Source organism: Barbus barbus (assembly GCF_936440315.1).
Source record: "Barbus barbus genome assembly, chromosome: 16".
Taxonomy (NCBI): Eukaryota; Metazoa; Chordata; class Actinopteri; order Cypriniformes; family Cyprinidae; genus Barbus; species Barbus barbus.
The window spans coordinates 27,697,569-27,712,062 of record NC_136744.1 but is presented as its reverse complement, the minus strand read 5'-3'; the positions used below and the strand labels follow the sequence as shown (position 1 = coordinate 27,712,062).

At 35.4% G+C, this 14,494-nt stretch overlaps 1 protein-coding gene across 2 annotated transcripts; it reads right to left on the bottom strand.

The window, feature by feature from the left end:
* Positions 1–4,571: 4,571 nt before the first annotated feature.
* Positions 4,572–14,088, bottom strand: bsdc1 (BSD domain containing 1; the record flags this gene model as incomplete). Of its 2 annotated transcripts, XM_079436585.1 has the most annotated exons (11): positions 4,572–5,763; positions 7,462–7,565; positions 9,736–10,155; positions 10,307–10,394; positions 11,633–11,701; positions 11,787–11,902; positions 11,994–12,048; positions 12,148–12,315; positions 12,478–12,594; positions 13,319–13,376; positions 14,047–14,088. In XM_079436585.1, the coding sequence occupies 11 exons, from the start codon at positions 14,055–14,057 to the stop codon at positions 5,731–5,733; spliced, it is 1,239 nt and encodes a 412-aa protein (XP_079292711.1). In that variant the 3' UTR covers positions 4,572–5,730. The 2 variants fall into 2 exon arrangements, with proteins under 2 accessions (XP_079292711.1, XP_079292710.1); XM_079436584.1 differs by lacking the exon at positions 14,047–14,088 and having other exon boundaries at positions 13,319–13,393.
* Between the last annotated feature and the right edge of the window lie 406 nt (positions 14,089–14,494).

Sequence of the window (14,494 nt, the reverse complement as noted above, 5' to 3'; positions counted from 1 at the left end):
GAGCTTAAAATAATGACAACATTACATAAGAGTGATGCCAAACCAATGGAGAAAATCACAGGCTGCCCTCTTCGAGCTTTAGAGATTTACTCTCAGTGCTGTCAGGCCACACAAACACAGATCTCTGCCACGTCGTCTACCTCACACTGATTATACCTAAAGCAAACACTGGCAAAGGCATGGCAGGTAAATTAAATACAACTGATGCTAACCTCTGCATTGCAAACCCAAATGAGATGCCAGCCTAAGTGATGTAGACCACTGTGTGCCAGTGCGGTCAGATCTGAACTACTAAACCAGACGCAAACCATTACACCAAAGTCAGCTTTCTAAATTTGTTAAATACAATAACGGATTCATTTTGAATGTTACTGGGGTATATTAAAGCCACTTTCAACACATTTTGGATCTCACAATGGCTAATTGTCTTGCTATCTAATATACCTTCTTTTGGCCAAATTCAGGCAGCATTACATGTTTTATTCACAGAGAATAATATAAGCAATAACAATATTGGGATTATAAATTTTATTAAATGTAACTAACTATATATATATATATATATTCACTTTTCAATATTGTATGTGGTTCTCTCCATATTTTTGTTTTCTTTGAGCATGTTGCAAAATTATAGAAGCCAAATTACATCACTTCATAATCATTTTAAAATAAGTCATAACTATGAGATAAAAAGTCAAACTTGTGAGATAAGTCACTATTTTGAGATAAAAAGACTTGATAAAAAATAATAATGGTTTACCAAAATTATTTGGACAAACAAAATTAGTCATACTTATGTCCATTTTTTTTTGTTCATAATTATACATTTTTACCATAAACTTCTGACTTTAAAAAAAAAATTCTAAATTATGACGTACTATCTCATAGACTTTGTCATCATTTCGACTTTATCCAATGATTGTGATTTTCAAAAACATTTTTTTTTTCTAATACAAAAGAAGCAGGCTTCAAAACACTCAAAAAAAGGTTTGTATGTATACTTTTACATCATTCAATATTGAAAAGTGGTGATTATATATATATATATATATATATAAAAATGTAATCATCATCCAAATATTGTTGGCTATTTAACGATTTGCTTTTGTTGTTCTTGTACAAGTCGCTTTGAATACAAACATCTGCTAAATGCATAAACGTAAGCGTATTTAACCCTATATTGTACTCTTTATATTACAGTAGATATTGCAGGTAGGATTGCTTTATGCTATTTACACGCGAGTATGACAATGCGATGTGAAGTAACGTGAAAATACAGAGAAAGAGCCAAAGTTCTAGTCACTCATATCTCATTGTCCTTCTCAACTCTGATAAGCCCAGTGAATGCTGAAAAGAACAAAAACAGGCCAACATCACCAGCATTCAGACAGAAGCACTTCACAAACCTGCTGTTCAAAGCTCACGATCTGAAGAGCGATCAGGTGTGTGTGTGTGTGTGTGTGTGTAAAACAGTGAAGGACTCTTCAAGTTAAAACGCAGAAGTGAAAGGCTGAAGACGGCTAAATTAACTGAAAAGGTTTTAGATTTACAGGAAAGTTAAAGAGTGATGAGAAGAGTTCATTAAGAATCTCATTATTTTTAATGGGCTTGGTTAAATGTCTAGGAATGGGATAACGAGCCGCCACGCCTCAGCCTGTTTCTCTTTTTCAACATCTTTCCAACTCACTACTGCTCAAATACTAAAATCACACTTTCTCAAAACATACAAACATTTCTTGAATTTACTTTACATAATGAACTGCAGTTAATTCAACTTGAACCACTTACATACAGACAAGTCTGATAGATAATCAATCTAAGGTGAACGGTCTATTCATATATTCATATTTTTGAGAAATGTAAAATCTAAAGATTTCCCTTTTGACCAAGATTCATGGACTTTTCAAACTTTCAAAATATAACTCACAGGAATGATGTCACTGTAATATTTGCAAACTAAATTATGATTGGCATTTTCTTTCATGCAACTATTTAACCACCTTTATTTTTGCACATTCCATTAGCCAATGTGCAATATACAACATAACACACTGCTCAGAACAGTATCCCACAATGCAATGCATTCAACTAGAACTATGTTATGTCCCAACTCATGTACGACCTAAATACTAAATAGTATTTGTATGTCCTAAACTCTAGTATGCAGAAATAAGTATTCCAAAGGTACCTGGATGGTCTACTACTAAGTGCCGATTCATGCACACTACAATAACTAATATGGACCACAACCTACATTTTGGTTCAGAAATACAAACACAAATAAAAAAAAATATATATAATTTTTTTGTTAAAAAAAATACAAACATAGCATACAATTGAGACAGACGATTGGGAAAGTCAGGTTTAGATAAAGGGGTTTTATGGATTAATAATCAATATCGAACCAGATGAAAAAATATTTATTTAATCTGCAATTACATGGTGAACTTTTATCTTAAGATATGTTAATGAGTGTGTATCTCATTAACTTTTAAATGCAGCCTGTCCCAAAACGTGCATGATAGGTAAACTGAGATATAGCTCTAGTGATAGTCAACAGCTATTCTACAGCTACATCTTATTTTCTTTACTTTTTTCAGACTTACAAAAGTTGAGATGCACACATTACATGAAATTAGATTAAAAAAATGCAAAATAACCACTTCTGAGATGACTGTACACCAATCACTGAATTAAACATTCGCCATAGTGAGGCCTTGTGACAACAGTGCGGCACTGTTTTTAAGTTTAGTACTGTACCATACACTAGTTTTTAAATGTAAATGAGCCAAACACTGCCATAAAGTATGCCAAAAAACAAAAAAACACTCCTTACATACTAACATCAGTAAGCTGTAAAATGAGAAACTGAGCTGAAATTAAACTTATCAACCAAGCCATAACTTAAAACAATATTAATATCACTTCCATAAACTACTAAAAAACCTGTTTTATTTTTATTTGGGGGGGGGCTGCTATGCACTGTACCTGCTCTGCTTTAACCACAGGTTTGGGTCAAGTCTGCCATCTGCTGTCCCTAAAAGAAACTATGTTTAAACTCATTTCAGACTACAGTTAAAATGTATTGCAGCTAATGTCAGCTGCATTGATTAAAACAACTAAAATAAATGAGGCTTATGTTTTAATAATGTGCGCTTAAAGATGTTTCTCCTGAAGGTATATTTAGATCACAAGTCTCCCTGTTTCCACAGAGTCGCAGGTGCCTGCAAGGCAAACCCAGCCTTATGAATATTAATAAGCGTTTCGGCAGACTATTAATACCTAAATTAGATTTAGAATAGTTTAATAGCTAGATCAATGTGTTGTGGGTCTCTTTTAAGCCTCTGGCTAGGCAAATTTTTTATTGTTCTATGCAATAAGACTGATAACTTCAGCCGCTGTTTTCACCATCTCTCGATAAAACATAAGCTACTTCATTTTCATCTGACTATATGCTCTGTTTCTGAATGTAAAGGCACATACAGAAACAGAGCATATAGCCAAATGAAAATGTGTTTCACTGCGCTCAGAGTGTGACTACGTTTCAGAATCATCCCAATGCGTTTAGTTTTCATCCTGACAGTTCATTTAGAAAACCCATTATTCTTCTAAGCAACTAGATGTGAAGTCAAACCTTGAAAAAAAATGATTTTTTTCTGATTTTAAATGGTCTCCATTGTAACAATCCGATACGTCGAAGTCGTGGCCTAATGGTTAGAGAGTCGGACTCGTAATCCAAAGGTTGCGGGTTCGAGTCTCGGGCCGGCAGGGATTGTAGGTGGGGGGAGTGAATGTCCAGCGCTCTCTCCACCCTCAATACCACGACTGAGGTGCCCTTGAGCAAGGCACCGAACCCCCAACTGCTCCCCGGGCGCCGCAGCATAAATGGCTGCCCACTGCTCCGGGTGTGTGTTCACGGTGTGTGTGTGTTCACGGTGTGTGTGTGTTCACTGCTGTGTGTGTTCACTGCTGTGTGTGTTCACTGCTGTGTGTGTGGGCACGTTGGATGGGTTAAATGCAGAGCACGAATTCCGAGTATGGGTCACCATACTTGGCTGAATGTCACTTCACGTTGCAAAAACACAACACGCAAAATGTTCACATTAATGAAATTTGTCTATTGTTAATAGTGTATCGATGTATGAAGCGCAGCTCACAGAAGTCACTTTCAAACAAAGCATTAAGAGATACCAAACCGTGACCAGAAACTGTGGGGAAATCTGTTGAAATGACTGGATTTCGTTTGTGAAAATTCTCCATATATTCTTAAATGTGACCATGCTTTAAAATAAAATAGCATACTTACAAACTTAATTCTGGATACTTCTTGCACTGTTTAAAATACATTAAAATCACACTAATTAAACAGTTTACCCATAAAAAATAATAATAATAAAAAGCTACTCGTGCCATTCCAACCCATTTTTCTGAAGAAAAACAAAAACAAATTTACAGCTAGCATAAAAGTGAGTTGCATGCTATATTCAAAGTCTTCAAAGTATGTACAATATATAGCACAATATTGTGGTTTTAAATTACTAAAAATAAAAAAGGCTATTCAAACAAATCACCAATTTGCTTGATATTGCTTTTAATGGTGATGTTCATTGGAAAAATAGAGGCCAATATAACTGTAAAAAGTATTGACAGCTTGAGACCCATTTTCTTTTATATGTCTATATGATTACGATCAAAGCAAAGGTCTAGAGAAAAACTGTAGAAATGCAGCATGCAAGAGCTTTATAGATGATATGAGTCAGTCTGGAGGCTGTATTCACCAAAAGATGAGCCTTACCTTAAAAAACAAAAAACGTCCAAAACATAGGCCTGCAATTTAATCCTATATTGATACAAAGTATTATTTAAGTGTCAAATAAATGGGAACTCAACTGATCTTAATATTACCTAGAGTAAGCCAAGTGACCCATGACCATCTGGATGAAATGCTAAGCACCGATATATCACATTTACAATTTCAGACTATGAGAAGATGAAGACACAGACAGGGGAAAAAAAGTGGACAGCACAGGAACAACAGGTGCATTTAGTCAAAGTACTTTTTTTTTTTTTTTGTAATTTTTGCATGACATTTTTTTCATTCCACACAACACTGAACAAGGCCATGGAGCTTCAGCAGAATGAATGAAGCATCTCTCCATTTCCATTCTCAATGCTAGAATAACTTGCATAAGATTAGAGGTGTTAGCATTTCAAGAGAAGCTAAATTAAAAAAGAAGCCTATATGCCAAAAAAAAAAAAGAAACATAATTTATCTATATATATTTTTTCATGTGAAGGATTATTGTCTAATCCTATAAGAATGATGAACATCTTAATAGATTACAGCTAATCAGGTCCCCCGGCAGTTAATTTGCATTCTCCCACTGAAATATCCAAAGAAGAATAACATCAATGTACATACGGCAGGTACAAATGGCATTGCGAGATCATTAACTGATAGGTGCTTCTTCTGATCAGTCTTAGTGTTTCACCGCAGGTCATTTTCAGGGCAGCCAGAGTGAGACCAGATCACCTCATCACACTTCACATCACTGCTTGGTGGACACGTGTTTAGCTAGCATTTCATTCGCAGGAGGTGACCCGCTCACTGGACAGGTTGAATGAGCAGGTGTGGCCGTAGACTAGGAGTTCTATATATTAAGCATGGTTCACTTTGGGAACAGCAACGTCTCACGTAGATATCGGGCCAGAATTCCCTCCACCAGATTCTCACTCCCAGTTCTCCCAGTCCTCATCTTCCAACTGGTAAAGAAATAAAATAATGAAAACTGAATTTATACTGCACCTGGTATTGCCATTCCTCTCTGGTGATCACATCACAAATGGACAGCAAAAAATCCGAAATGCCTTGTGATCGAATCACTCAAACGCGATCTGAAGGTGGTCAGACAAGCTTATGACCACATTGCAAGTAAAACTAAAGTAAAACTTTATTTTTTTTAAAGCTGCAGTCCGTAACTTTTTTTGGTTAAAAATGATCCGAAATCAGTATTTGAGCAAGTACATAACCAGCCAGTGTTCAAAACTATCGCATTACTTTAGCCCGATTCACAACGGTTAGCTTATAATAATGTTTTCTACGGTTCGGGTAGGTTTTCGCAGGAAATTCAAGCATGGCACTGCGTCAATACGTCAAGTCAAGTCAATATTATTTGCATAGCGCTTTTAACAATGCAAATTGTGTCAATACAGCTTTACATCGGCTTGATATAAAGCTGGGTGGCTTTACATCAGCTTTACAGTATTTAGACGGGTAAATAGTTTGTTGAAATAGTGTCACGTCTTTAAACAAAAAAGATGTCCTGGCTACTAGGCTATCGCATGTGAGGATCCTGCAGGTGACAGATCGTTCATAGCCTTTTCTCACAGCAGCTGGAATAATTAAATTTATCATTTTGATGGCGGATTGTGATCCAAAAAGAATTGTGTTTATGAAACACGTGAATGAAATTAAATTATATTCCAGTTTTAAATGTGCTTCTGATTACAGATAGCCTGGGATTACACAAGATTTGTATTTTAAAAGACAACCAGTTCGAAGGGAGCATAATTTGCTTTTTGGGTTAAAAGAATTTCTTAATATGAAATTTGAATGGCATGACAATTAGAAATCTACATGTTAATACACACTATACTCAAAGTCACACAATGCTGATGTTGTTAACATTAATAATTTGAGAATAAAGTATAACACTAATAATAATAATTTGCAAGGTTTGATGTGATATCAAGCCAAACTTGGACTGAATCGAGCTGAATATTGACACTATTGTCTTCTGTAGAACTTCATATCTGAATCTAGTTTGCTCTTAATTGACAAATCTTGCAACATTGACACTTACTGAACACTGAACTGAGTCAAGATAAATATCAACACTGCTGTCTTCAGCAAAGCTACGTATCACTGAACTCGTTTCATAACTGATGAACTTTAAACAGTTATTGAACGGAACTGTCTGGAGCTGAATAATGACACTATAGTGTTATTAGAGCTGATATACAGCAGAATTTGAATTTGCCTCATATTTGATGAAGTTTGCATGATTGTTTCTGTTCTTTTTCTGTTTTATACCGTGAAGTTGCTTTGAAATAATCTGTATTGTATAAAGCACTATAAAAATAAAGGTCACTTGACTTGTAAATGCTAAAGCATCCTGATGAGTCGCAGAAAACAGATAAGAGGCATCCTACACCGCATATCAATCGACTAATCTGCTAAAACAAGAACTTTGAACTGGGCGTGCATAAACATGCACAAGACATCTAAACTAAGTCAAACTAATTCTTTATCTTGGATAAAAGCATCTACCAATTGAAGAAAAGAACAGTCTAGTTACTGTCCAATCACAGCCAGAAAATATCAAGTAAATAGTATTATTTCTAAACATAGTGTAAAGACCTTCACCATTTCTACTTGATTAGCTGTTGTGAAGCACAAACCTCTTCTGTTGCGTCTACTTTAGACAAAGCCATCTGAACCTCCTCTTCTGTCATATCCAGATCAAAATCCTTCTCCCAGTCTTCACTTACATCTGTACTCGAACCTACATGTGCACAAACACAGTGCAGACATAACATCAGAATTCAATACTTCATTCATATTATGTGCTACGTTTTAAAAGTTAGGGTTTAGTTTTTTGGGGGTTTTTTTAAGAATTTTTTTAAGATTTTCTCACCTAGGCTGCATTTCGTTGATCAATAATACAGTAAAAACAGTAATATTGTGAAATATTAGGGGAAGTTGTGGCCTAATGGTTAGAGAGTCGGACTCGTAATCCAAAGGTTTAAGTCTCGGGCCGGCAGGGATTGTAGGTGGGGGGAGTGAATGTCCAGCGCTCTCTCCACCTCAATACCACGACTGAGGTGCCCTTGAGCAAGGCACCGAACCTCCAACTCCAACCTCCACCGAACCTACGCCGCAGCATAAATGGCTGCCCACTGCTCCGGGTGTGTGTTCACGGTGTGTGTGTGCACTTTGGATGGGATAAATGCAGAGTATGGGTCACCATACTTGGCTGAATGTCACGTCACTTATTACTTCAATTTAAATAACTTTCCTGTATGAATATACTTTAAAATGTAATTAATTCTAGTTAGGCAAAGCTGAATTTTCAGCATCATTGCTCCAGTCTTCAGTGTAACATGATCCTTCAGAAAGCAAAATATGCTAATCTATTATTTTATGGATTTATCAATGAACAGAAAGTTAAAAAGAACAACATTTATATAAAATAGAAATCTTTTGGAACATTATAAATGTTTAGACTGTCACTTTTGATCAAATTAGGGATGTTCATTTTAACCATTTAACCGTTAACCAACCGATAAGAATTTTGACCGATTGATACAATCAGTTAAACGGTTTAAAGTCACTTTTTTTTTTTTTTCAGTAATTGATCAAAATATTTTAAAAGGTTTGCTGCATGGTTAAAATAAGCCATGCGTGTGTGTATATATATATATATATATATATATATATATATATATATATATATATATATATATATATATAAAAAGTTTTTTAAAGAGAGAAAAACAAGTTGCCTATAAGTCGCATTTTATTATTTCATTCAGAAATAGGCCGACGCGAATTACAAACATTATAATAAACACTGTAAACATAGCTAGGCTATTTTAGTTCCCCTCACTCCACAACAAATCCTTTCAATTAACAGTATAGGCTATTTAGAAAAGAACAAGAATTAAAAATTTAAGAAGCTATAGCTAAATATAAGACAAACCAATGCGAATAAATTTAGGCTAAAACGAAACTGAAATCTCTCGTTCGACACAAAATCAAATGTTTCCGTATTCGCGATGTATTTGAATGCCAAAATAGCCTATTATTTACCTTTTACGTAGGCCTACTTCACTCGTGTTCCAATATCCACGTAAAACTAAATGTTTTGAATAACTTCACGGCGGTACAGTGATAACGCTTAACATCACATATTTTACTACATATTTAAACGAAGCAGTGTGTTTTTTTCCCCCATATGTTTGACTGATTGTTTTTTATAATGATAATGAACAGGCTGCATTGTCAAGGTAGAATGCTTAACTGTGTGCGCGCATGCAATCACTTGATTCTTCAATCAAGCAAATCAAGCAATCACTTGATTTTTTTCCACTTCTAACAGTGGAAGCAAATACTCCTTTTAGTCATGAAGATAATCGGAATTGTAAAAGGTTTGCTTTTATTTGTGTACATTCACAATAAAAACAAATCTTTGCGCTATGGTAAAATAAACCTAAAAAATAGGATGCCGATTTCTGCCGTCTGGTTTCCTTTCGCGCAGCACAAAAATGAACCAAATCTCTGCATAGGCTACTTGTTGCACAGTTTTTCTTTCGTTTTCTTAAATTATTATTTAGGTAAAAATATACTTCTTGTATAGGCCTATTTATATATATATATATATATATATATATATATATATATATATATATATATAGATGATAGATACTTTTTGCGCATGTAAAATGAATCTCCGGAAAACAAATGTTAGTATTTTTAACGGGGCACAGACACTTCTTTATAATTTAATTCAGTTCTAATTTAAAATAATCTTGTCGGTTAACTGTTAATAATCGGTTAACGAGCATCGGTTGTCGGTTAGGAAAAATAACCAAAATGAACATCCCTAGATCAAATGCTATGTTTTGATGTTTAAAAAAATAAATAAAAATGTCTTTATTCAAAAATTGTTTCACCTTTCTTGCCGTTATTGGAGGGTGTGGATTTGCCGCTGTCTGAGTTGAGCTCAAACACTCGGAGGTCTTGAGCTCCGTCCTCTCTGGCGGTCTCTTCACGCTGTGAGGGTCGCTCCTCTGGGAATGTCCCCTGTAGACTGGCCTCTGAGAGCTTCTGAGAGACCTCGTCTGCAGCGGGCGATGGCTGCGTGACTCTGATGGTGACAGAGTCCGCTTTATTCTCGATCTGGGTGGGGAAGCTGACGCTGTCGCTGCTCATGGAGGGAGTGACGTCAACTGCTACGTTGCTGGTGGAAACCACCACTTGAGAGGGTGAGGAGCTTTCAGGGGTGGCCTCTACTGTTACCGAAGGGACACATGCCTCTTTGACAGGTGGCGTGAAATCTAGTCGAGATGAAGACGTGGCCCCAAGAAACTCACCTAGAGAGAGAGAAGAGATAGTAATTAAGGAACACAAAGGCTCTTGCCTTTTAAACCAAATAAACAGCAAGGTTAAACTAGTTAGTATGCTTGACACCTTCCACTAAAAATCCAAATAAATAGCACTAAATTATGATAATTTTAGCCAAACCTTCTTCGTCCTCTTCCTCCCAACCAAGGCTCTCAGAATGATCCGTTTGCTCTGCTCTCTGCTTCAGCGCTACTCTCCTGGCTTCCTCCTACAGACACACACATTTTTAATAAATAAGGTACAAGATGCTGAGCCATTTTATAAAATATAATCACATTAAAGGGTTCAACCACTTAAAATGCCACTATATATATATACAGGTGCATCTAAAAAAAATTGAATATCGTGAAAAACTGCATTTTTTGTAACATTTCAAAAAGTTAAACTTTCATATATATTTTACATTCATAACATGTAAAGACATTTCATTTTGATGATTAGAGCTTACAGCTCATGAAAGTCAAAATCCAGTATCTCAATATATTAGAATATTTATATTTGAGTTTCATTAAACGGCCATCTCTACACTATAAATTCAGGGTATCTCTTGTTCTTTGAAACCACAATAATGACTTAGAATGACATAAGGGTGAGCAAATGACAGAATTTAAATTTCTGGGTGAACTATTGCTTTAAATCAAACAAACACTTATTGTCCGCTATATTGCACCAAAGTCACAAACAGAAATGAGTGCTTCTGTGCTGGAATTCTGGATCTGGTGGGTTTTTTCAAATGAAAATGGTTTGGCTACAAAATAAATGGTAGCATACTAGATATTTTTATAGAAATTATAATAACTTATTAAATCCTTAATCAATACATTGGATGCACAGATGCATTTTTAGACCAACCAGGGGGCTTTTTCCACTCAATTGTTGTTTTTACTGAAGAACATACAGTTCTTGAAACATCTGGAATAGCATAATTGTAAACAGGGCCTGTATAAGGGGTCTTTGATTACTGTATTAACAATGAGGGACCCAATAAATAAAAATTTGCTTAAAATGTTCTTAACCTCAGGCCATCCAAGATCAGTTGAGTTTGTAGTTCATTAGAACACATTTGTTGTGGATTGTTTTTGCTTGTAAAAAGTGCTTGATCTGTGCATATTTCTCTCCTTTTTGTTCTATTTTCATTTTTGTCTGAACTGTTCCTTTAAAAAGAACAGCTGCCGTATATCCAAAGCCTGCAAACCAATTGCATATACATACATGACCAGCAGATGGAGCTACCATGTTAATCTTTAACTAACTGAATGCCTGTTTGATACCACACCTAAGAACAAATATGAAACCTCAACAAAAGAAAAGTATTGTGCTGGTAAGTTTCCTGTGACTCATACTGACGTCATTATGCTGTTTGAGCATCTGAGCTGTGTGTGTTCAGATAAGCTCATAAGCCTGATTTCAGCTCAAGGGTCAGTATTAGACACAGATCTGCTGTACCTGCTCCAACTGGAACACTTTATAGAAGTACCGCTGCCAGAACTCTGAATGAGCCACTGCTACCGGCACCTGACATCAACACAAGCAAATTAATTATTTTATTACGTGGAATTACATGCACAGATGAATCGTGGTCAGTAAGTTTGCATCATACCATTTTAGTATAAAGAGCTCTTATGGCAGGGCTGTTGACCAACAGTTCAGAGATCTCGGCTTTCTTCTCTTCCAATGTGAAACTGGACAACCAGGCATCAAACCGCTGTGGAGGGCCTGGAAAGAGAAAAATACATGGAATATACATTAAAACTCTCAAAACACATCCCTGTTTGAGATATAGAGAAAACATGAAGCATTTACACACCGTCAGGCTCATTGCAGTATGTAGCAGGGTCTGCTTGAAGACTGTAGAGTCGAGCCTGAGAGGAAATACAGCAGGCATGTATTTAATTATACATGTAACTATGCAAGTATGTATTTAACCTGTTATTTCTTTAAACTATGTGGATGTGGCTGACCTTGCTGCTGTCATACACCTCTGTTGTGCCTGTCGGAGTGGCTACCAGCGTGATGACGTCACAGTCGATGGTCATGTCTTGGGGAGGGGCCAAAGTGTCTGTGATCACACCCAGAATATTCGAAATGCCTTTCTTCACCTTTTCCGTGGCCTCTGATGAATTTTCAACCTAAAAAAGCAAAATAGCATATAAACTATAATTTGTGGCTAGGGTTTGCCTCCACGTAAACTAAACTACAGGAATGATGTCTGGCTTTAGCACTGAAGACTAAACAAGGTACGAAGGTAAGCATTAACATTGTTTTGGTGTGTTGTAAAATTGTTTTCTTACTGCCAGTTTGCTCTTAATGGCATTCGCTGTCGCAACAACGGAGCATGCCGTGTCATGTTGGACCACGCTGGAGAATTCTGTCAGGTCCCGTTTGATAAACTCATACGCCTCAGTTGACTGTTGAGACAACCCATCATTTTATGATCGGTATTCATAGAAATATTCATTTTATGAGCACTGATATTCATTTCAAAATCTATTCATTCAAATAACCATGAAATATCCATATAAATAAAACAAATAGAGGCAGAGCTGAAGCCAAATCGACACAAAGATTTTGTAAATTATTATTAAATCATTCATGCAAATATTAACTTTATGAACACTAATATTTAAAAAATTATAATCATAAAAATACATGTTAAATATTCATACAAATTAATTTTAATACAAATTTAGGCAGGACTGAAACCAAATGTGATGCACGGTAATGGACACATTACGCATCAATAAACATTTTTTGCAATATATTATTACGCAAGTAAACAAATGTACTAATTATGACTACATGCAGCAATCAGTAAAATTATTTGATCTACATTTGGGTTTATAAATTTGACTCCACAATAAAAATCTGCTATGTATTTTAATCTAACTGGAATTAAACATTGTTTAAGAATGAAATAAAGGTTATGTCATAAAAGATAATATTATTATGCTGATAACGTGTGGATAAGAATGTAAGAGAATGTAAAAAAATTGCATCTAATGGTTTCACAAGTTCTACCACTGCTTGTAAGTACAGATCAATCATTGCTTTTCCTAAGAGATTCCTAAAACATTATCCATATGATACGTCCACACTGGATCTGATCTGGATGATGGTCTGGATGTGTCTCACCTTGTCTTTGACGGCCTGGAAGCTCTGTGTCAGCCAGCCTCCCCACCATCCTCCTTCCCTGCGATCATCAAACATGATTCAAATCATTAGTAACCATCACAAATGATACATACGGGTACATACTTCTGGCATGCAGTCTCCTTAGAACTATATAACTTAAAAACAAACAAAAAAATGCCTGTGTTGTAATTTAAGAAAGCATTTCTCTTTCTAAAGAACTATCCTCTGGTCAAACTAAGGAACATAAACTTAATAAATTATAATTTATTTACACAATGTCAAGAAAATAGCATTATATCATCGTGACTATAATTCTTAAAAAAAATATAAACATTTTTATTAGATTTGATCAACGACATATTTGATGTGATTGTGAATATGAGCTTTATGAGTCCTTCATTTCAATATCTGACCATGCCATTTCATCTCTTTACTGTGATATACATGGTCTACGTCCTGTTTAGGTTATATTAGTAATATTATAATTAATAACGATGGCGTTAACATGTCTGTTTTTGTTCATGACTCTGTGATATTTTTGTAAACAAACCCGCCTGACTTCCTCCTTCACATCCGCCAATAACACCCATCATTTAAAAAAGGTCACAAACATCTCTTTACTGCGGATATGCACTCTTTAGAGTTAAATCAATGTTGCTAAATGACAACATATTATTTATATCGTGCATTAAAACGACAAAGTGAACATGTATGTGCTGTAAACTCACCCGTCTGCCATCTTCAGCGCATGACGACATCCGTACAGCCTGAACTCTGACCTCACCAGCGCGTCAAAATAATATTTATAAACACCGCGTTAAACAAAGTGAAAATAATTTATTAATGATTGTAAGAGTTATATAAACCAGTAACTTGCGATATAAAGAGAAAATATGTTAGTTAAAATATTTTTCAAATTACACTGCGTAGTAAGGCAACAGCAAAGGATCAAGATTTATGATGAAACGCGAAAACGCCTGTCATTGCACTGACGGCCTGTAGGGGCCGCCAAAATAATCACACACCACAAGAAACTATTTGATGGCTTAAATAAATGCTGTAAAGTACACTTGGTAGGCCTATATTATGTGTGTGTCAGAAAAAATATAAAATAAAAAACATTTTTTCTGACCAATATTTGACTTTATATTTCATGAAATTTAAGAACTATGAATA